This window comes from Acomys minous (genome assembly GCF_964271855.1).
Source record: "Acomys minous genome assembly, chromosome: 7".
Lineage (NCBI taxonomy): Eukaryota > Metazoa > Chordata > Mammalia > Rodentia > Muridae > Acomys > Acomys minous.
In genome coordinates this window covers 50,610,158-50,634,189 of record NC_140488.1, presented here as the reverse complement: position 1 = coordinate 50,634,189, position 24,032 = coordinate 50,610,158, and the positions used below count along the sequence as shown (strand labels likewise).

The following is a 24,032-nucleotide window of genomic DNA, read 5'->3' as shown; positions in this document are numbered from 1 at the left end:
AGCCCTTTCCAAGACAATCTCTTGTTGTCCGCTGGGGATCTGGTGGGAGCCCAGTATAATCTTGGCTTCCAAGAAGCAATAAGAAAAAAAAAAAGCCGTGTGGTGTGGAGGCTAAGCCTCCCCAGTCAAAGATTGCTGGGTCAGAGCCACTGTGCTTCAACCTAAGCCGTGAAAATTTGAAAAGCTAGGCCAACCTATTTGAACCTTACCTTTCCCATCTGAAAGGGGGCACATTTATTAGCTCTTTAGGTTTTAAATTTCAAATAAGCATATTGGTACAACAGTGTTAATTGTGAGGCAGGTACTTTTCTGGGCACTGGTGGAAAAAATAGACAGAAGTCCTTGAATTTGGACAGTTCATATTCTAGTGGAAGAAACAGATCCTAATCAAATAAGTAGATGAGTGTAAGAGAAATGTGTGACAGGTGCTATGGAAAATATTAAAGTGATGTAGGTATGCCAATGGGGGGCGGTAGACCTTAAAAGAAAGAGACATTGCAGAGGTCTCATTGAAAGGGTGACAGTTTTACAGTGTCCTCAAGGTGATGAGAGAGTGGACCACATGGTTAGTGGGAAAAGATATCACAGAGCTCTCATTGAGAAGCTGGCAACTTTACAGAACTCTCAAGACAATGAAAGGAAGGCCACTTGGATAGCTGAGGAAGCAAACGAGGCAGAAATTCTAGCCCTTAAATCAGGGGCTCAGGGAGGTGTACTGAGGCACAGCAAGGAGACCTAAGGAGAAGAAAGCAAAGGGAAGAGCAGAGATGTTACAGCCCAGAAGGCCTTGTAGGTCAAAGTAAGAATTTGAGATTTTACTCCAAATAGAATAGAGGAGGTTTGATTGGGTTTGAGGAATAGGGTGACATGATCTGACTTCCATTTCAGCATGATGCTCAGGATAGATTGGGACCACAGTGGAACTAGAGAGACAGACCTCTCAGGCTTTACTGTATCATAATCCACGTGAATGGGTGATGCTGGCCTAGACCAAGGAGGTAGAAGTGAAGACGGCAAAAATATTTCAGTTCGTGTTCTAGCCCTGTTTGTGGTTAGGTAGCCATTAGTGACAACCCCTTCCTTTTCTCTTGCATCAAGGAGCAACTTGTATTTCTTGTTAAGTGCCACACTCCCTGGGAGCTGTTAACAAGGGGAAGTGAATGTGACTTCCTTTGAGAAAGGGTAGCGCATAAGAATGGCCAAGACAGCTGGAGAGGTGGCACAGTGATTCAGAACACTTGTTGCTCTTGCAGAGGACAGGGGTTCAATTACCAGCCCCCGCCCCCCCCAGTGGGGACTCCCAACCACCTCTAAGTCTAATTCCAGGGGATCTAATGCTCTCTTCTGACCTCTACAGGCACCAAGCGCACATGTGGTGCACATGTATGCATGCGGACAAAACACATAAAATACAATAAGTTAGTCTAATTAAGAGATTTCATTTAAGAATGGCCAGGATGCTTAAGGGTACTAGTGGCCAACTTTCTTCCTCTTCTTTTTTTTTTAACAGCTTCTGTCCAGGTTCCCTGGGAAAGAGCAATTTCTCCCAATAAAGTTCCCTACTACATCAAGTGAGTGATCATCAGAATCTGAAGCCAGTCGGTCAGTTACCTACCTAGCCCCTCCATCATCTGTTTTTTCTGCTTCCTGACTCCATTACTTCTTGTGCATTGAGATTCTCATGCTTAGTCCTTTAATGCTTCCTCCAATGTGCCAGAAGGGTCTGACAAGGTTCTGCCTGGGTGCTGGTGAACTCTGCTGTATCAGGATCTTCAGAGTTTGTGTTTGCATTGTGCAACATCTTGAAACCCACCTTTCAGGGACTGATGGGTGTCTGTGCCTGCAGAGGGTGTTGGGAATGTGATATTGGTGCTATTGATGGTTTTGTTTATAGCCACCAGGCTCAGACCACATGCTGGGACCATCCCAAGATGACTGAGTTATACCAAACTCTAGGTGAGAATACAAGGTTCAAATATGGGGTGGGAATCTGTACCGTTATCTTTATTCTCTACTCAATCAAAGTATGAATGGATGAAGAATATGTGCCATGTGCACAAAATAGAATAATACTATTTAGTCTTAAAACAATGCCATGTTTTAATAACAAGAAAATATGGATAAACCCAGTGTTATGCTAGCTGAAATCAGGCTTAAAAAGAAGATCAAACACTGCATTATTCCACTTATATAAGAAGTTAAAAATAGTCAAACTTAACCAGGTGGTGGTGGCGCACGCCTTCAATCCCAGCGACTCGGGAGGCAGAGGCAGGTGGATTGCTGTGAGTTTGAGGCCAGCCTGGTCTACAAAGTGAGTCCAGGACAGCCAACGATACACAGAGAGACCTTGGCTTGAAAAGCCAAAAAAAAAAAAAGAAAAAAAAAAGAAAAAGAAAAAAAAAAGAAAGAAAGAAAAGAAAAAGAAAAAAATTAACTTATGGAATCAGGCTAGGGCAAGAAGAAACAGGGAGATAATGGTCACAGGGCACAGCTTCAATTATGCAATAAGAATAGGTCCTAGAGATCTGCTATGTGACATAGTGCTAAAAGTACTGTTCTTATGAGTCAGATTCTACCAAGGGAATAATCTTATATTAAGTGTTCTTACCAGCAACATACCAGCACTACTACTACTAATGATAAATAGGAAGATGGGAAGAAACTTTGGTAGCAATGAATAGGCTTATGATACAAGTTGTCCTGATGTGTACTTTCTGCCAAATGTATCAATCTAGATACATTAAAGACCTGTTTCCTAGCTGTCACTTTACTTATAGCTTCTTGTGTGTCTATTGTACTTCAATAGGTGTTTGGTTGTTTTCAAGGATAGAAGAGCCCCTCTGCATTTTCCTTAACAGTATATTCTTGTAGTGGATATGTATCCACTACATATTCTCCGTCCCTCTGGACCATTTTAACATCATTAGAGAACTAACTTGTAGACATGAAGTCTAATCTGATTTGAAAGGCAGTCTCTGGGCTGCAGTGTGGGAGGCTCTTTCATGCCTACTCGGAGGAATACAGCGTATGTCACAAGTTTATCCAGATGACTACAGTTAGGACATTTTCACTGCTGTGGCGGATCCCATTGGATATAGCCTTCCTTTACCTATTCTATTGCAGATAGGCACAGGGTCTCTAGTTTAGAGTGAATATGTGCAGTGTTGCTGAGGAGTTCTTGTATGTGGCTTCTGGTACATGTGTGCAAGGTTTTTCCATACTTTTATGTAGGTCATAGTATTATTTCAGCATGTTATAACTAACAGTCTTCTTCAAAAGCTGAAAGAGACTAGGTGCTATCAGTGGGCACTTAGCAGGAGTCAGATTTGATATTAATCTTATGTTTTCGATTTGTATTAAGACTAGTACACAATTGCTTTATGAAATGTGTATATACTAGATCATGATATAAAATATATCTCTTACTGTGTAAAAGTGTTTGCATATCACTGCTGTGGAATCTATTAGCTGCCTTGATGGCAGGATGTATGTGTCCTACTTTACTGGATAATACCAAGTTGTTTTCCTGGTGGTCACATCAGCGTACACTTCCACTAACAACCCTCGTTCACACAGAACTTTGTTTACACTTGTCCTACTTCACAGTTCTCTGGTCTAAGTGAGTCTCTTTTGTTCTTTGCAGCTGATCTGAACAACATTAAGTTCTCAGCTTATCGCACTGCCATGAAGCTCCGCAGAGTCCAGAAGGCCCTGCGCCGTATGTCTTCAGTTGTTCTTTCCCATGGCTTCCCCCTCCTCCTCCTGTTCCCCACCCATCTGCTTCTTCCCACTTGCATCCCGCCCTGGCCAGAGCCATTGATTGTTTGGACAGGAACACTACAAATGCTGTGGCATCTTGCCTGTGAAAACTTGATCTTTCCATTCACCCCAAGCCTCAGATTTGGATTCAAAGTAACTCAAGAGCCATCCAATTCCTAGTTCTTTTTTCCCTAGCCAGCTTGGGTACTTGAGAAACTGCTTTTCAGCAGGCAATATCTGCCTCAAGGTTTTCCATCTTGGGGTTATTAGATACAGCAACAGAACTGTTAAAGCAAGTGCTTGTGGTTGGTCTTCAGCATGCTGCAGAGGTATTCTTGTCTCTTCTGGCCTTGCTGAGGAGTACTGTTCATTTAAACTTCTTGGGTCTAGCTAGGCTGACTCAGCATCCCAGGTAATTAAAATGTCTTCCTGCAGTATGTCACATTCACCCAGCCCTGCCTGGTCCTTTGTGGCCAGGACAAAGCTTCTTAGGACAGGGCTTGTTTTCAGTTGAAACTAATATTTGGCTCAGTGATGGAGTGCCTAGGGTGAACAAGGCCCAGAGATAAGCCCTCTGTCCCTCCCAAGTTATTCTTAAAGACAAAAGAAACCTTTGCAAAGAGATACACTTAAAATTAGATTTGATCTCTCAGGAGTCAGTATGGCATGGGAGGTATGTTCATTCACATCTCATTGTTTTCTCAAAACCGATACAAAGAACTTAGGTATACAGAGATGTGCTGCATTAACTTTGGGAACTTTTTGCTGCCTTGCTCTTCTGTGAGATGGGGCGGGAGGGGGGAGGTTGGGAGGGGGCAGGTCATGGTAAAGGACAAGCTTATGGCATACTCGCAAATATTCGGTCTGGAGTTAGTACCAGATTTAGTGATAACGTGGCCTTGCCTCATCAGCCTCATCACCCCTGGGCTTCTGTGGGCTGTATTTTCCTTTTCTTCTCTCCTTTCTAGTGGACCTAGTAACCTTGACTACAGCTCTGGAGATCTTCAATGAGCATGACCTGCAGGCCAGTGAACATGTGATGGATGTGGTGGAGGTCATTCACTGCTTGACTGCTTTGTATGAACGACTGGAGGAGGAAAGAGGCATCCTGGTCAATGTGCCACTGTGTGTAGACATGAGCCTCAATTGGCTCCTCAATGTTTTTGATAGGTAACTGCCTTCAGTCCTGGAAACCTCCCAGAGCAATCAAACGGGGCATCTCCACTGGCCACAGTGGGAAGAGCTTGCTCTTGTGGTGTACTTAGATCTTAGGACATGGTTGGCCAGTAAGCTGCTAGGGTCAAATCAGTGAGGAAAAAGACTGCCAAGATGTTAACCTTTCACATATATTCATGGTCTCTGTCTCTTCCTTTAAACCTAGTGGTCGCAGTGGAAAGATGCGAGCATTGTCCTTTAAGACTGGCATCGCATGCCTGTGTGGCACTGAAGTGAAAGAAAAACTTCAGTGTGAGTAACTCCAGCATCTGCAGTGATGTTGGGTGGGGGAGGGGTGTTGCAAGGGGAGAAAGGAGAGAGACCATAAGATGAGCAGAATTTAGATCTTGTGACTCAGCAGAGGAATGCCTGTGGCACTTGTGATGTTTTTCAGTCTCCTGTGCATTCTCTAGGTCTTAGGTGAGGTTGGAAGCAATGGATGTTATGTCCGGAGCGGGTTTGCTAAGGTTGTTGGCCTGGCTTTGAGGAGGTCCTAGGAGAGCTACCCTTTCTTAAGGGTGGGGAAAACTGCCTTATGCCTGCTCCCACACCCGGGAGGCATCTGCTTTCCCAGTACTGTAACAGCTGCATCTGGCACTGTCATTACTCTCTCTGCTTGCTCTCTCTTCTCTTTTTCTTCCTGTCCCTCTCCCTCCGCCCCTCTTCCTCCCTCTCCTCCCCCTCCCTCTGTCTTTCTCTCTCTCCCTTGCTTCCCCATTGATATCTATTTGCTTATTTCTTTCTTCTGTCTGTTCTCCCTCTGTGTCTGTCTCCTTAACATCTCTCCTCTGTTATCTCTCCCCCCTTCCCCCTTTCCCTTACTCTTTCATTGATAATGCCCTCCATTTGTCTGCCTCATTCTCCCACTCCCAAACTCAAGAGCGCTCTTTTTAGATCTCTTAGGAGTTGATATGGGGGAGGGGGTACATTTCTGGATTGTCCAGTTTCAGATCATTAGTTCAACAACATGCTCTTTCTGTCACCCTTTTCTGCTTCTTCCTCCTCCTGCCATTCTCCGGGCATTCTAAATTGGGTCTGGCTCTTGGTGATGGTGGGCCCAGCAGACCTGTTCAGCCAAGTGGCCAATTCAGGCAGCCAGTGTGACCAACGCCATCTTGGTGCTCTGCTTCACGAAGCCATTCAAGTGCCCCGTCAGCTGGGTGAAGTGGCAGCATTTGGGGGCAGCAATGTGGAGCCCAGTGTTCGTAGTTGCTTTCGGTTTGTAAGTATGGAGCTGTAGATTCAAGGAGGGAGGTGAGGGGTGAGGGAGGTGGAAAGGAAGGTGAGTGGAACGGATGGAGACCAGCATCCTGCCCCTTTCTCTGTCTCTGTCTCTGTCTGTGTCTCTGTCTCTCTGTCTCTCTGTCTCTCTGTCTCTGTCTCTCTCTCTCTCTCTCTCTCTCTCTCTCTCTCTCTCTCTCTCTCTCTCTCTGTGTGTGTGTGTGTGTGTGTGTGAAAAGTATTCAGGGATACAGGAGCTTTTTTGAGATGGGATGACAGAAGTAAGAATTCTCTGGAGTGTAGAGCTAGAGCCCCGCGGGGGAGGATGTCGACTCAAGGCAGAAGGGGAACACCTCTGGTGGGGTGCTGATTCCCCTGCTTCACTGGGAGCTGGCTGACAATCAAGCATCGAGATACTTGGGCTCATATCCGTTGGCATTCATATTTCCTCTAGAGCACTGGCAAGCCAGTCATTGAAGCTTCCCAGTTCCTGGAGTGGGTCAACTTGGAGCCCCAGTCTATGGTGTGGCTGGCTGTTCTGCACCGAGTCACCATTGCTGAGCAAGTAAAGCATCAGACCAAGTGTTCTATCTGTAGGCAGTGCCCCATCAAAGGATTCAGGTATGGGATACAGTCCCTTCTGGGTTGATAAAATGTCATGGGACAGCAAAATCGGGTGCAGAATAGCATTATTTAATTATTTTATAATTTATCTAGGGTGTGAATTTGGTGTATTGTGAACTTTTATTGAAAATGTTTAAGTTCTAAAAATTAGAAAGGAAATATGTTTGTTCTAATTGTGATCCAAGGTACTACAGATTCTTAGAAATATATAGTAAATGTTATAAAAATATCTATACACTAAGTGTTGTATCAGCAAGTATTTCACCATCAACTCCCCAGAAGAAGAAGAAAAAAGGAAATTTGGTTTATGTAATTTATGACATAAATACTGCCTCCACAGCAGAGCAGCGGGTTATACACAAGGAGACTCCAGTGCAGAGGTGGAAAGAGACACACACTCTCGTGCACACTGTGTATAACATTGCTGCCATGCAGATGCAGCTCACATATCCCTAATCTAAAAATCGGAGGGGCTGGAGAGATACCTCCACAGTTAAGAGCACTGGCTTCGTTTTTTATAACTCGAGTAAACCAGATACAGAGGTGAATTGTGACTGCCCAAGATAACCTGGATATTTAGGGGTAAACCCAAGGATAGGTTGATATTGGGTTTTCTGTGGCTAGGCATTTCACATTTTGATGCTACTAGGGCTAGGGAAATTTAGCTTGCCTTTAAAAGGAGATGAGGAGGACTGGTCTATATAATAACATAACTAGAGTTAATATGAAGAACAGTTGAAAACAACCTTCAGTCAACTTAACCACAGCTAATGAATCAACTGCTGTCATATGGGAGTTTTGACTTCTCCAGAGTAGGGAGGGGACCTTTGGGGCCACCCTTGCTTAGAAAGCTACCACAGTGAGATGTTTACTCCTATCTGGCCCACCTTTAAAACTTGGCTGAAACAGTACACTTTCCCATGCTTCCTGAGACCTGGGACCTGTAGTTTAATGGGGATTTGTGCTCTCTAATATAAGGCTCTTGACCTGTTGAGGACTTCACACCACTAGGTATTGTAGGTTGAGCCCCTCTACTGTCTCTGTGTGTATTTGGATTGGGGAAATGGTGAGGTTGCTGTGGTACATTGGATTACCTTTGTGACCATGTCTTCTCTCCCCAAGGTACCGTAGTCTGAAACAATTTAACGTGGATATCTGCCAGACGTGCTTCTTGACAGGCAGAGCCAGCAAAGGCAACAAGCTGCACTATCCCATCATGGAGTATTACACCCCGGTATGGAGCCTCCTCACTGGGTGGGAGGGGTGAACATCTCTCAGACACTAGGCTTTGGTCTTCTTTGCACACACTGGCAAACAGGAGTCAGCTCTCCAACGGAGCATTACCCACACAATAGAGGTTCACTGGTTTGGCGGATTCAAGCCTCTCTAGTCCTTCATCACAACTTCTCTGTCACTGGGGCCACAATTGACTAGGGCACTCTTAGTCCTTTAATTGACATTAACTGTTTAGCTGCAGAAAATAATGTCTCAGGGGGGAAAAGAGCAAAATAGTTCCAGGTACTTCCCTTTCTCTTGCACATCTTTCTGATTAGCTTCTTGTATTACTCCTGTCTCCCTGGGTCTCATCCTGCTACTTTGTAATTTTTTTTCTACCCCTTCTTACCAGTACCAAAGTCTGTGCTCAGACTACTCAGTCCATTAAAAGGAAACAGATACATTTTTAATCTGTACTCAGAAATCATACTTGGTTTCTATGGGCAGCCTTGCCTTCCCAGCTGCCTGAGGCTGTCTTAGTCAGTGTTCCTGAACTCAGCCCCAGGTTAGCTACTTGTGTAGTGTCCGAGTTCATTCCTTCAATATCTTTTAAGATTTATTCTTTTTTTTTTAATTTTATGAATCTGGGTGCTTTGCCTGCATGTATAATTGTAGACTACTTGCACACCTGGTGCCAGAAGAGGCCAGAAGAGAGTGCCAGATCCCTTGAAACTGGAGTAACAAACAATTGTGGCAGCCTGACAGCCATGTGGGTGCTGGGAACAGAACCCAGGTCATGTGGAACGGCAGTGCTCTTAATTGCAGAGCCATCTCTCCAACCCCTCCCTCAATGTGTTTATTCTTTTCTGTTCCCCCTAGATTTTTTCTGAACCCCAACTATACTCCAGCTGGCTTTCTCCTCTCCCCCACCTCTCCATTTTCAAACAGTTTCTCCACAATCTGCTTTTCTAAGGCATTATGTTCAAATTATTTTAGCACAGGAATGTGTGAGCCAGAAGGAGTAGGGGCCATGCCCTTTATTTTTCCTTTATTATCATTTACATTAAACAGTATAAAGAGCCAGAGAAAACTATCTAGAAGAGAAAAGCTGGTCCTCTGCCTCCTGCTCATCTTCTTCATTCCTAGAATTTATAGAAAAAACGAGGCAGCAAGATGGCTTATCTGGAAAAGGTACTTTGTGCCAAGCCTGATGACTGGAGTCTGATTCCTAGGACACACATAGTGTGAGTTGTCCTCTGACCTCCACTTGCATGTTACAATGCACGCACACACACGCACACACACACACACACACACACACACACACACACACGCACACACACACACACGCACACAAAGAGAGAGAGAAAATAAATAAATTTTCTAATTTTGTAAAAAGGAATCCATTAAAATATTTTTATGTAATAATTTTATTTTTAAGAACTTCATACATGAGCAGTGTATCTACACACTCCTACACACTCCAATTTTTGCTGGGTCCCCCTCCCAAATGCATGATCTCTTGTTTAATTATTGTTACTTGTATATACGTGTGTGCATATGTGTATATAGGTATGTGCACATGTATATATAACCTACTGAGTGCACTTAGCTTTGTTACTATGTACATATGTCCAGAGCTGACCACTTGGGATTAGATAACCTACGCTGGAGTTTGTCCCTGGAGAAGAATGGTTTTTTCTCAGCAGGCATCTTCATCTAGGGGTGATACCGTGTGGAATTTCCCATCTGTGTTGGCATGTCAGCTGCTGTTGTCATTATGGATACTAATCCAGAGTTCCTCAATACATCAAAGTGTACATGAGTGACTGTGGGGGTGTCCACCTCCAACTCATTGATCCTCAACATTAACCCTGTACCTAAGATTGAGGGAAAATCTCAGAAGAGGGCATGGAAAGAGTATAAGAGCCAGAAGACCAAGGCACCTTCTATGTTTGACAGTGAAGAACCTGTGACCTTTCAACAATTTGATTAACTGAACAAGCTGAGCATAATAACAGCAAAAACGAGATCTTAAAACGTAATAATGACATGCTCAGTGTACAAGATTCACACCATGCAGGTAGAGGTGCTCTAAGTTTAAAATGAGAGTCTTCCCTTCCCCTCACCCCTCCAGTCTACCTTCCCAGCGACAACCAGTATTCAGAGTATAGGGTGTAGTCTTTGAGACATTTTTTTTTAATTGGGAGGGTATGGTAGGCCCAAACAACAGTGGGATACCAGTCACATTCTGTGCTCTAGCGGAATAGTCGCAACACCTCCTAGTCTCTGGAAGTCACTAGTGTGAGCCTCTCTGTCCTGTCTCCCTGCAGACCACATCCAGTGAGAACATGAGGGACTTTGCCACAACCTTAAAGAATAAATTCCGCTCGAAGCAGTATTTCAGCAAACACCCTCAGCGAGGTTATCTCCCTGTGCAGTCAGTGCTGGAGAGCGACTGCAGTGAGACGTGAGTGGCTGAGCAGAGGCTGTGGGTGACCCCATTCAGCTCACCTATGGGTTGAAAAGGGGCTGGGATCCAGCTAGGCTGGACAATGTGAAAACAAGCAATGACAGGATGGTTCCATTTGAGTCTGACTTAGACTCTGGCCTGAGAGATAGAGTGGGAGCCTTTGTATCTTCTGACTCTCTTGGCAGTGTAGAGGTGAGGGTGGTGAGGAGACAGGTTTTCAATTGCCTTTGGTCTTCTGAATCTCAGTTGTTTTCTTCCAGACCGGCTTCTTCCCCGATGTTGCCACATGCTGACACACACTCTCGAATCGAGCATTTTGCAAGCAGGTACCGTTACCCTTCAGTGGAGTTGGAGACTGTAGGATATCCAAGAAGAAGGGCTAGGAACTGTAGGAGATCCAAGGACAGGAGAATTAGAATGAGCCAAAGAGGTGCAGAGTGGAATGTGCCACTGGCCAAGAATGCCCAACCCTCAGTGGTGGTATGTGGAGAGGGGGGGCAGCTCTCTAAGCCAGTGATATTATTGTTCCATTAGAGTGCTAGTGATGGAAGCAGACCCCACCTCCTGCCTTCTCTCCTATTGTGGCCCTTTCTTTCTAGGCTTGCTGAGATGGAGAGCCAAAATTGTTCCTTTTTTAATGACAGCCTGTCCCCGGATGACAGCATGTGAGTTTCCACAGCTGCTAATTTTCCAGAAATAGCTGTCCTTGGGATCCTCCTGCCCCTGTTTGGTGATGGTATATCTTCTAGAGAATGGGAGGCTGGTGGGTAGGGTCCCTGATTCCCTCAGGAAGGAAGGCTGCTTCCGAACTACAGTATTCCATAAAAGAAGCAATTTTCTGTCTGTCGGCAGAGCTGTCTGCTGAGGCCCCTTCCTATCACATGACCCTATCTTTCCATGCCCAACTTTGAGGAAAGAGGAGGGGAAACCTCCTGTTCAAAGTTACAGAAAGGAGCAATTATCTTGTGATCAAGATACAAAACATCATTAATGCCACAATAACCCTAAGAGAAAGCTGAGACTTGACTAAAGTGTGGCCTAAGGGAGGCGTGGTGCTATAGCACAGAGAGGGTATCCTTGCCTCTTTAAGAGAGGCCCCTTCCCTATAAAGAAGGCCTAGGGACAGTTGGTTACATGGGACAGTCTGGTCTTTACCAGACTCAGGTCCTTCTGGAAGGCAAGAAAGGAAAGTGACATAGAGAGGGAAACAACACGGTAATAAAAGTGATTTCCTCATTATACTAAAGAGAAGACCCCCCCCCCCCCAGAAACCTCAGCATCCTGGAAATATCTCCTAATCCTCTCTCTGACACTGCCTCTTTCAATAACCTAAAGCCTGAACTCGAGGCCTGCCTTTCTTTATGTAACTTAAAGGGAATCTGCCAGTGTACATCTCCTGGGGGCTGAGCTGGGATCTGAGAACTGGCTCCCTCAGTTGTTTCTGTGTTCAACAGCTAGTCACCACTTTTCCTCTCCCTAAACCCATACAGAGATGAGGACCAGTACCTGTTGCGGCACTCCAGCCCCATCACAGACCGAGAGCCAGCCTTTGGGCAGCAGGCTCCATGCAGCATGGCCACAGAAAGCAAGGGGGAACTAGAGAAGATCCTGGCCCATTTAGAAGATGAGAACCGGTAGGTGTGGTCATGGCATAAATTTGTGTGGGTGCCAGAGGCTGGCAGCTTGACTTTCAATCATGACACTTCATGCATTATATAACCTGGATCAAGTCACTTACATCCTTCCATTTTCTTGGCTGTATAATAGGGACAATAATGATATCAACTCCCAAGGGTTACTTTGAAGACCAAATGAGATCAAGAATAGAATGTGTCGGTCCACAGGCTGGCTTACAGTAAGGATTAATCAATGCCGGCTCTTCTAGCAATTGTTTGAGTTCTTGTAATATAACCCTGACTTTTCCAAGTACCCTCTAGATACATGTAGAGAGAACAGTAGGAGAATGCAGATGAGAATATAACCTGTCCTTGCTCTCAAAAAAGCTTTCTGCACTAAAACAAGAAAGAACTACTTGATGCCAAGCAAAAATATCCCAGGGGCATTGTGACACTACACACCTCATTTCTGAACCAGAAGAAACAAAGTGCCACAGATGGCATGAATCTCCACAAAAGTAGAGATGGCTGCATGGGCCTGAGGACAGTTGAAGGCTCTTGGAAGGAAGAAAGCACTATCTGTAGAGCCTCTTACAGCAGTGCTTTTTCTTTGCCCTTTTAAAAAATTAATTATTTTTTACATATACATTTATATTATTACACACACACACACATATACATATATATTAATCTACTTCTACCAAGAATAACCACAACACAATCAAGAATTATATAAATGTTACATTCATAGTGTTTTGGCTATTTGCATTTGGCAGCCTTGAAGAAAACATCTTTCCTATCTTGGTGTGTCTAAAATTCTGAATGTAAATCAATCTCCATCACAGCTTGTCATTATCAGCTTAAAACACCTCTCTAGACCTAAAAACATCTTAACCCCTAAACAACTAAGCTTCATTGTAAAACTAAGCTACCTGGTCTTCAACTCCATCAGAGACTTGAGAAAGAATAAACTTGATTACCTGTGTATACCGGGAGTCTAGGTTAGCGGCTTTCCAAATAAGGTGACAGAAACAGTTTGCTACATGAGTTGTCACCCAAAACTATAACACTGGAGCATCATCTTCAGCCTTCTGGCCCATTTTTTTCAACAGACATACTTGTGAGACAGGAACTATTTGAGGACTTGCTTACCCTGTCTTGGCAGAGTTTGGCTGTTGACTCTGCCTGCATCCAAGTTTGCCCATTTTTAGGCAGAATTCTGTCTGTTGCAGAAATGAAGATATTTTGCCCAGTGGTTGGTTTGCCACATTTGAAGCCATCTCCATCAGTGTGCACAGGAGTTGATGGCAAAGCCTAAGAAAATGGAAGTCTTGGTTCTGGGGTAGGAAGGGCCTGAGTTTCTGTTTCTAACCAGATGTCAGGGGATATTAATGTCACTGGTCCCCACACCACTCTTGGACTGGCAAGTCTTAGAACAATGTTCCTCCGGTGGTGGGATGTAGGTGAAGGAAAGGAAGTTTGCAAAATGTGTGCTGCCAGTGTGGAAAAGATAAATGCCCAAACGTATTGGAACCTTTTAAAAACGTTTCCAGCAAACTTCACACTGTCAAGATGAAGTACATAATTTGTCTAAGTCCATCACACTGAACAGGCTAAGGATCAATTTGGGTATTGTTGAACGAGTGAGGCACGGGATGACAAGGGTGTGAACTATGGACTAGTTGTGAACGTTAGGACAACAATGGAGTGAACTAAAAGCAAAGCCCTGCAAATTTAGAGAACTGCTACATTAAAGCAGCAGAGAGCAGGCTTTTGGCAATGCTAGGAAGAGCATGATTCTGTTTACTCAACCAACAGAAAGTGATGTGCCTCAAAGTAGGCTGTCTCTGTGGAGTGTCTGCTTGATAACCCATTATGAACAGTCAAAGCAGGTCAACTTGGAGGGCTAAAGAGAAGATGAAAGATAGGTGATCTCTTTATTTATGCTATGGCTTCGCCGAGAATCTAAAAATCTCTAAGTAGAATAGGTAAGCCATTGGCTGTAGTGCTTCCTTTATTTGCAGAACACGTTCTCACCTGCCTTTGAAGGTCAAAATTAATCCCCAAAGCATCAAAGCCCTAAGACATTTCTTACGTGAAATGTCAGCTCACTGCTCTGAGGCCTCAGGATGGCAGAGCAAATGTCAAGCAGGCTGGAAAGGAAGTGGCTGTGGCCATTTCAAGCAGAGCATCCCCAGAGGATTGGGTGAGGAGATGGCAGAGACCCCCTTGACACCTGGGAACGAAGGGCCCTGTGGGATCTGGATAGCTAGTTATCCTTATTCAAGCCCTAGCTCTTGGCTTCCATGTCCATGGCAGGATTCTCCAGGGCGAGCTGAGGCGCCTGAAATGGCAGCACGAGGAAGCAGCTGAGGCACCCACCCTGGCTGAGGGCTCCACTGAAGCAACTCCAGACCACCGCAATGAAGAGCTTCTGGCTGAAGCCAGGATCCTGAGGCAGCACAAGAGTCGTCTGGAGACACGCATGCAGATCCTTGAAGACCACAACAAGCAGTTAGAGTCTCAGCTGCAACGTCTGAGGGAACTGCTCCTACAGGTGAGCCCGGGGATGTCGAACCAGAGCAGCCCCCTGATTCAGGAGAAGGCCACAGAGAGCTGGGGTGCAGCTGAGAGAAGAAAAAGTGTCCCTTAGATGTGGCAGTCAAGTGACTTCTTAAGAAGAGTTGACTGGCAATTGGGATGAAGGGATGAAGGGATGAAAGAAGCAGCAGGCAGAATCGATACATCCTTAACCAGTCTTTTTCCCATTCACATCCATACCACCTCTGTATGTCACTCTCGAGCTACCTACAGCCAGAACAAGGACTTTTAAGGATGTGCTAGTTCACAGCCCAGTGGAATCTAGTATTAAAAGAGCAAACTTCAAAAAGCATCTAAAATAAAGGGGCTCAGTTAGCAAAGCGCCAAGCATGAGGACCTGAGTTGGTCTGCAGAGACCATGGTTTTTTGTTTTGTTTTGTTTTTAAAGTCAGGTGTGGTGACACACACTTGGAATTCCCATACCAGGAACATGGATTTCTGCGGTGTGCTGGCCACCCTGGCCTACTTGGTGAATTCCAGGCCCATAAAAGACCCTGTCTCTTAAAAAACAGAAATGAAAACAGGAAAGAAAGGTGGACAACACCTGAGGACTGGTGTTCTCTGGCCTCCACATGGTTACCCATACATGTACATTCAAATGCATACAAATGTGTGCACACTCATGCACACATATACACTACAACATATAGTCCAAAATGTGACATTAACACATTTGAACATATTTGGTAAGAGAAAGTAAAGGTCTCTTTTCTTGCATTTTGCCCTTTCTGTCTCTGGGAGGTCAAGCAGCATTAGGGCCAGACAACCTGGGTTTGAATATAGTGCTGCCTGTTAGTGGCTGTGGGGTACTGGGAAACTTAGTGAACCTTATTTGGCCCCAGTTTCTTTTTAATCTGTAAAACAGAGAAAAACAATACCAGCTAAAAACTGGTTGTTCTTCCAAAATTCAGTTGCCCAGCACCCATGTAAGTCAACTTACCACTGTAACTCTAGGTCCAGGGAATTCTACGTTTCTTCTGGCCTCTGGAAGTACCCACATACATGTAGCATGCACCCACAAATGCATACAGAAAAATAAAATCTTTTTTTTAAAAAAGGGGCCAGCAAGATAGTTCAACTGGTAAAGTCCTTTCTACACAGGCTTGACAACCTGAGTTCAATCCCTGGGATCCACATGAAGGTGGAAAGAGAGAACCAACTCCATGAAGTTATCCTATAACCTACATATATGTTCTATAGCATAAATGCATCTACACATCCCAGGAAGAAAGGGCACACATACAGTAATAATAATAAATAAAAATTTAAAAACGAAAGCACAAACATCATAGGATTGCAACCATCCTAAAAATCAAATAATATATGTGCAGAATTCAGCAAGATAGCAGGAATATAGCACACTGACCATATATGTTAACTGCCATTGTCATCTTATGCCACAGGCAGTGGTCCCCCTGTTTCCTGTATTATCCAAGGAACTGCCTTTTTTTCTTTCTTAACCAATTTTTAAGTTCCCCAGCACTTGGGAGGCAGAGGCAGGCAGGTTGCTGTGAGTTAGAGGCCAGTCTGGTCTACATAGAGAGTCCAGGATAGCCAAGGCTACATGGTGAAACTTTGCCTCAAAAAACAAACAAAAAGTTCCCATTCCAAGTAATATTTTTATCATGGCCTCTTTATAATATTTCTGTCATCATATATCATTTTTATCTGTTGTCCTCCCCCATTGCCCTCCTCTGTGTCCCCTCCACCCCTCTAGTTCCCTTCCTTCTCTTGGTCAGTCTTCCACTCTGCTTTCGTATGGCATGTATTTCATTGTCCTCTCTAGTCCAAGAGACAGTATTTAATGAATTCCTGGAGTTTTCTAATATAAACTCATACACTGCTATGTCATGAACTGGGGATCAGGTGTGTAATGATGAAACTCCAGACAATTGGGCTTTAAACAGCTTAATTATAGTTGAAATGGCAGCAACAGACCATTACGTGTAGTGGCATTCTTATAAGAACCAGGAACCTTTGACTCGTGTTGTTAAAAGAAGAATTTACTTGAAAATTGGACATAAGAGGTTTTCCTAAAGTGGAAATCCATTGTTCATGGCACTGTGAAAAGCTTCTTAGAGGCCAAAAGGATGGACATGAAGTCTCTAAGGTCCTTTTTTGAACTCAGGAGTCTAAGAATTATGTCTTACCTCTTTCTAGCCACCCACTGAATCAGATGGCAATGGCTCTGCAGGCTCGTCCCTGGCATCCTCTCCACGCCAGTCACAAGGCAGTCATCCCCGGGAGAAGGGACAGACTACTCCAGACACTGAGGCTGCTGGTAAGTTCTACCATGTAGCCCCTTCCTCCAGCTATTTGTCCTGCCCAATTTTTACTAGAGCTGGGACTAAGGTAGGGTATAATTGGCTTCTTGAATGTTTCTCTCATATGCTTCTAAAAATGTCTAGTGTGTGCCTCTTCCATACTTGTCATTTGACTGGGAGAGTGCAAGTACTCTGGACCCCACTATTCAGCTAATAGCTGTCTATCTCAGCCTCTTAGCTTTCTTCTTATAAAAGAAATCTCAAGTTACTTTTCCAACTCTTTCTCTTCCAACTTAGATGATGTGGGGTCAAAGAGTCAGGATGTCAGCCTATGCTTAGAAGACATCATGGAGAAGCTCCGCCATGCCTTCCCCAGTGTGCGAAGCTCTGATGTGACTGCAAACACCCTGCTGGCCTCTTGATGGAGTCAGATCCCCATCCTGTAGTTCATAGTCCTTTCCTGATTCTTATCAATGCCTTCCCTCAAACATTGCCCAACCTTTCCAGTACCCACTGACCCTATATTCCTCAATCAGAGATATTTATTGGAGCCTGCGGCAGCAGCAGACATCTGGTGGTATGTGAGATGTGGTGGGGAAAGGGGAGGAGGAGAGGTGTACTTCCTCTGCCTTCTAGAAATGTACCCATTCATACTTAAGATTGAGCCTGTCTCTTATGTGATTCTACTGTTGCAGCCCAGGCAAAGGCACTTGTCATCCAGATAAGGAGCAGAAACTTAACTTGCAGAGCTAAGCAGTATGTACTGGTCCCTTTCCCTTCTCCATTGAATCATGAAGGAAAAAGCTTAATGTCCCCAAGGTGTCTGCATTATTGCCCCCCCCCCAGGGATTAGTCCTACTCTCTGGCCCAATTGAAAGAGGCAAATGTGTATCCCTGAGACACTGCTGCAGAGTGTCTCTTAGGAGGTCTGGGCAGTGTATCCCTATTATGTCAGCTCCAGAGCATAGTTCTCACTTTCAGGATTCCACCTACATGCTTTTCCCTCTAAAATCTTCAATTCATCCTGCCCCAGTACCTATCATATATTCTCTGATGGAGGAACAATTCATCCTAGGTGTGCTTCCACATTATGTCTGGAAATATTAAGGGAAATACTTGTGGGTTTATATCCCCCACCCTCCTGTTTCCTGATAACCTTGGCATCCCATGAGATTCATTGAGAAGCTCTGGAAATCCATCTGAAGCTACTATTTGGTTTTCTGAGTCTTTCCTCACATATCTGGGGCCAGAAGTAGCTGCTTCTTCAACAAGGAGGCCTTGCTCTCTCTTTCCTTGGATGAGAAAGGAAAAGAAAATTTCTATCCTAGGGGAGTATGGGCCTGACATTCTCCAGGCCATAACCATTTGATAGCATAGGTTGGACAAGGTGAAGTGGCTGATTGCCCCTAGCTATGCACTGGAAAGTTACAACTGACCAGCTTTAATAGTGGTCCCTGCCTAAAAGCCACTAGACTTGAACCCGAAAAATGGCCAAATTCCACTCAAGGTGGAATAGCAGCAAGATCTTCCTGTGTATAAAACTTTTACTAACACCAATAGGTGAGCCCCATCCTCAAAGTGAACTAACTTTTCCTAGGCTGTATATACTGTGATTCCTTTGTCCAGCAGCTGTTCAAAATAGAGTGCAGAGGTTGGAAAACTGGGCTAGGTCACTTGGAACAGAAGCAGAGTCCACTTAAGCTACATTCTACAGAGGAGAGCTTCATCTCCAGAGCCTTGCAATTGACTACATTTTGAGTTTATACATATAAAGCTATTCTATATATATATATCTACTGTACATCAGTACGCTCCCAACCTCACTCACACATTAAATTCTAATACTTCTTAAAGAATTAATGTCCTGCCTTGCTCTTTGTTAGCCTCAGTCTCTGCTTGGGAAGATAAATGCATCCTGGCTGTGCCCCTAGGATGTTTCTCTCCCACTGATATTTGAGGTGAATTGTCCTTAAGACCAACACAATGAAAGTCTGTGGCCACAGAGTAATCTAACATGAAGAGACATTGTGTTTTATGCACCAATTCCAAACTTTGTTCCACTGAGACTTGGGCCTTTGGTTCATTTTGATTACCACCCTAAACAATGATTTAGAACCAAAATAGAACGCATTAAAGTTCTACCCACTCCACATAGAAAAGAAGGAACAAAAGGCATATATTAGCCTTTGCCAGGCTAAGACATAGAATACATCCTATGGTCCCTATTAGTTCCTAAGGTCTGGAGCATGGCCTTGCAGAATGCAGTGATTGTCACCAAGGTCAGGAGGGAGTGAGATGATTAGAGTTCTGTGTTATAAACCAAGCCATAACAAACAGATGGAATAGCTAGGAACCTAGACCAATTTGTTCCAGGGACGGAGAACAGTAGTTTGGCTCCAGAAGCCAAGATTGCATTCTCCCCAACCAAGCCACATGTTCAGGGCTAAAAATTCATGTCTAGAGGTCTCTAGGCAGGAGAACTGAATGTCTGCTTATATCATGAGCATTTGGTAGGCAAGCATCAAACACAGAACCAGATCATCAGTCAGAATAAGGCATCTTTGTAGGAGCCTAGATTGTGGGAAGGATTCAGATAAATTTCTTGTGCAATAGGAAACTCAGAAACTATGAGGTATGTACCTCCCTATCTATGCCTTAGGAGCACAGATACTATGGAATAATCTTTTGAAAGAGTCCTTTGGTTATGACAAGTTCATTGGACTGGACTTGGTAGAAAAGATGTTGATCTTGTTATGTAGGATTTGTGCTGGAGGTAGACTGAAACTGGAGGTCAAGGTTGAAGTTTCACCAAGGGAGTCACTGGCACGTTGCCATCTTTTGTTTACCTCTAATACCTGAGGTGTGTATGTTGTTCAAGGGTCCAATAGCAGTCACTGCTGCATATGTAGGCAGTTTGCCTGCAGTGAGGAAAATGTCTCCTTAGACAGTGTGAATCCACACTGGAGCTGAATTTAGCAAAATGTGTTCTGTGTTGTTGGGTATGTGGTGTACTGTAACTACTGAAGGAGTCTTGTGTATTGTATGACCCTAGACTGGAAAGTAGTGAAGGAGCTGCTGGATTATTAGTTTAAGAAAAACCTTCTGACTTATGAGATTAGCATCAGTGGTGAATAATGTGTTTACTGGAATTGTTATCAAATAGTGTAGGCATTTATTCTGACCAGAATTCGAAAGAGAACAATAAGCCATTGGGAGGGTAGCTGTGCTTTCAGCTCAAGCAGAGTAGCTTCACACTGATTGGCAATTGTTAGGGAAGGCTGACCAGTTATAAGACATAAGGCTGTGGTTTATAGTTCCATAGAAAGCTTTCCACCCAGGAGGACATGTGCCCCGTCTCTTCAGAATGCAAAGTTCAGAATCAAGGCTACCAATGTTTCTCTCAAGGCCCAGAGTCAGGCAGTTCTTCAGTATGGCGAAACCTGATTGAGATTTCAGTTGTTTTATGAACTAGTTTGACAGGCCACTATAGTTAAAAACAAACCAAGGGAGCAAGGCAGAGGCAAAGCCTGGGAGGTCTTTTGCCACTAGATTAAGTGTAATACCCTTGCTTTTTGGGGTATATGTTTGAAAAGGCTTTGGGTATCCCATGCCCAGCTTCAGGCTAGAGTATTTTTTGAACTCATATTTTCAGTGGCAGAGTTATGGCCTCTGAGACTATTTTCTGTCAATGATTCCTATACAGTTTCCCTTGATACTGACAAATAACAAACAAAATTGCTGCCTTATTAGGAACAGTCCTGGTAGACAACCTGGAGGCATTGCCCTAAGGCTGTGGAAATTTAGTTCCTCAGCTAGGCAATCCAATCTGTCCCCTCTCAAGAAACCTGGTACTTGGAAGAAAGAAATACTTCAGCAATTTCTCCCTGCTTTAACACTTGCAACTGTGGGAGAGGGAAAACTCAGTGTCCTATTCCTTTAGCTGCCATATTTGGAAGGAGACCTGCTGAATGTCTTTGCTGTTCCCAAAGCAGTATTAAGGGCAGACTGATGTCTGCTATGTTGCTTGCTGGCTTCAAGAATGGATCACAAGGATAAATACTAGGGAAGAGATTGGAGAGGTGTCAAGGGTGGCATGCAAATGTTTAGAAGTTTGAGGTGAAGGGTTGGAGCTAGGAGCAGATGGGTTAACTTCAATTGCCACTCACTGTGGTGCTTTTCCCATTTTATCCTTGAATTCTGCTTTAAAAAGAATAAATTTGTATTTGTTTACTTTGGTTCCTCTGGTTATTCTCTTTGATCATGACATTCTACCCTCTCCCAATATTTCAGAGGTACAAAGAAAAGAGCATAGGTCAAGAAGCAATGGGAACACTGCTAAACAGGCCACAGTTGTCTGGATTGGTGGTCCAAGTTTTCCCTTCCAAAAGGAAGAGCTTGCCTCACAGGATAAGTAATGGTCCCTAAATTTTCTCGCCCATCTGATTTTATTTTTAACAACTAAAACAATATGAGAAAAATCAGGATCACTGCTATGAATTTCCATGAAAAAATTATACGACTGAGATCTTTAGAGCGATCTCTAGTCTATTCCCAGAGTCCCTACTGAGAAACAGAGTCTGTTGTCAATGCAAATGCATAGGAATTTATTGAGCCAATGTGATGGGGTCTGCCAAGCTCTTTCAAGTTGGAGACCCTGAGAAGCAGAGGCATGGGCCTTTTATAGGTTTTAGACAAGGAAATGAGTTTTACAGTATGTGATTGCTTGAAGCAGCCACAGGGGCTTTAGGAATATTTTTAGTTGGAAGGGGTAAGTACATTCCTGGAAAAGTGGACATTTTAAACATAAGCTGTAACACAGACTTGCTGTCCTTGAGTTAAGCTGGACTCTCAGCACAGGTAGACTGTCCTTGGGACAAACTGGACTCTCCAAGCAGATATGCTTTACACACTTTGGCCTTAATGGGGTTCCTTAAGGGAGGACTGAGTAGGCCAGCTTTTACATTCTCCCAGACTTTGGCCTTAATGGGGGTCCTTAAGGGAGGACTGGGTATGCCAGTTTTTACATTCTCCCAGACTTTGGCCTTACTGGGGGTCCTTAAGGAGAGGGGCCTGGTTCCCTCAGTATATTTATTCAGTCAATCTCTATCCTTATTTCTGAGACTGTGGCTCAGAATGTGTGTGTGTGTGTGTGTGTGTGTGTGTGTGTGTGTGTGTCGGTGTGTCAGTGTGTCAGTGTGTGTGTTAAAATGTCCCCATGAACTGATGGTGATCATTTCATTTAATGTCATTTCATTCCAAAATAAAGCTTTGTTAGTCCTTCATCTGCACCAATTTTTCTTTCCTTGGCAGTCAAAACAAATGCAAGTCATATCCACAGTTTAAAATTTTAAAGCACATTTTTATAACTTATTCAGATTACGTTCTGATTGTTATCCCCTCACTTGTATCTTCCCATTCCCCCCTCCCTCACTCTTTCATCCTATTTCCCTCCCCCAGACCTGTGACAGAAGGGTACCTCCTCCCCCACCACATGATCACAGCCTATCAGGTCTCATCCTGGTAGCCTGTTTACCCTTCCTCTGAGTGCTACCAAGCCTCCCTACCAAGGGGAAATGGTCAAATAGAGGCACCAGAGTTCATGTCAGAGTCAGTCCCTGCTCTTCAGACAACTATGGAGAATGTGCTGTCCATTGGCTAGATGTGAACAGGGGGTCTAGGTTTACTTGCATGCATTGTCCTTGGTTGGTGCATCAGTTTATGCAGCCCCTTCCCCCAGTCCAGCAGGGGACCAGGACAGATGCTGGACTCCAGGTGAGCATGGTATGGAAGAATGGGGGGATGGAAGGACCCAGAGGGCTCAGGAGCCCCACAAGGTGTATACACATCTTAATGTGTGTGTATGCCCATGTTAATGTTGGAGAGTCTTGGCAAAAAATACTGTGATGAAATAAATGGTAAGGCAGTCCCATGAGTAGCATTGAGGAGTGGCACTAGAAGGGACAGGAGGGCACTCAAGGTGTACAAGCTTATCTTTATGTGTTTGTGTTGTCTGATCTCTTTCTTGCCTCTCAGGAGGATTCTGGCTGCTCTAAGTTACAGTATTGGATGAAGACAGCAAGAAGGATCTCTTATGTATGTCATCACTGAATGCCAACTGTATGGCACATACTTGTGCCATCTTTACTGCCTTCGACTGTCTAGGAGTGTGCTTTAGCGCTTTCTGTCTCAGTCCTCCACTTTGGCTGACCTGGAAGGTCCATCTCCATTTCAAACTCAGTCTCTGCCTACCCTGAAATTTTCTTTTCCCCATTTTTATTCTTCTTCTTCATTATCCTTTTCAGTTCTATGTTTCTAGAAAACAATTTTATATAATCTTTGCTTTTAAGATTTTCTCATACTTCTCTCCTAATATTAACTTAACTTTTAAAGACATGCTTATATTCTTTGGTTCTACTTCTTTCTGTGTATTTCCCTTAGAATTCCTGCTGTCTTTGACCTACTTTCCCAGGCCCCATCCATATCTCATATATACAGATTTACTCTTCTCTTTCCACTGCTTATTTTTATTTGGGATAGAGCACTAACCATGGTACAGAGAACCTAAGTGTATATTTCTTAGAGCAGCACTCACTTTTTAAATTGGAACCAGACCTAGGTCTAGCTGATTAGTAGAAAACCCTACAAAGCCTCTTGGTGATAAATTTATCACCCTTGGTAACTAGATGGAGGCTCAAGGAGGTAACCTACCCACAAGACTAATGGCAGAGCTGGAACTACAACCATTTTATCAATTCTACTACATGACTATTTAATTCAAATACTGGAGCTGCTAATTTGTATTCCATCTCTTTGTCCTTTTGCTCTAAATTCCAGTGTTATATAGTTATGGTGTGGTGGCTTGCTTCCTTCAAAAGAACATAGGCTGTTTTGTAACTCAAGAATTCTTCTTTAGAAGGACTCTCTAGTATTGACGACATCTTGTGTCATGTCATTTCCTATCAAAAAGTGCTACACAGTGAATGTGTCTACCCAGCATTTTTATGTTAAAACATCACCTAAAATATAGTGGGTTTTAATATGTGG

General features: G+C 43.9%; 1 protein-coding gene across 3 annotated transcripts in view; it reads left to right on the top strand.

The window, feature by feature from the left end:
• DRP2 (dystrophin related protein 2) overlaps window positions 1–21,218 on the top strand; it is a 49,965-nt gene extending 28,747 nt beyond the window's left edge. For all 3 annotated transcript variants that reach the window (XM_084789852.1, XM_084789853.1, XM_084789854.1), the window contains 15 exons: window positions 1,511–1,571; window positions 1,895–1,956; window positions 3,644–3,718; window positions 4,728–4,929; window positions 5,141–5,226; window positions 6,039–6,196; window positions 6,650–6,816; window positions 7,942–8,053; window positions 10,368–10,504; window positions 10,768–10,833; window positions 11,107–11,172; window positions 11,998–12,141; window positions 14,443–14,680; window positions 16,885–17,005; window positions 17,286–21,218. In XM_084789852.1, the coding sequence (XP_084645978.1) occupies window positions 1,511–1,571; window positions 1,895–1,956; window positions 3,644–3,718; window positions 4,728–4,929; window positions 5,141–5,226; window positions 6,039–6,196; window positions 6,650–6,816; window positions 7,942–8,053; window positions 10,368–10,504; window positions 10,768–10,833; window positions 11,107–11,172; window positions 11,998–12,141; window positions 14,443–14,680; window positions 16,885–17,005; window positions 17,286–17,410 (1,820 nt within the window). In that variant the 3' untranslated portion in view covers window positions 17,411–21,218. The remainder of the gene's footprint in view (window positions 1–1,510; window positions 1,572–1,894; window positions 1,957–3,643; window positions 3,719–4,727; window positions 4,930–5,140; window positions 5,227–6,038; window positions 6,197–6,649; window positions 6,817–7,941; window positions 8,054–10,367; window positions 10,505–10,767; window positions 10,834–11,106; window positions 11,173–11,997; window positions 12,142–14,442; window positions 14,681–16,884; window positions 17,006–17,285) is intronic.
• The last annotated feature ends 2,814 nt before the right edge of the window (window positions 21,219–24,032 follow it).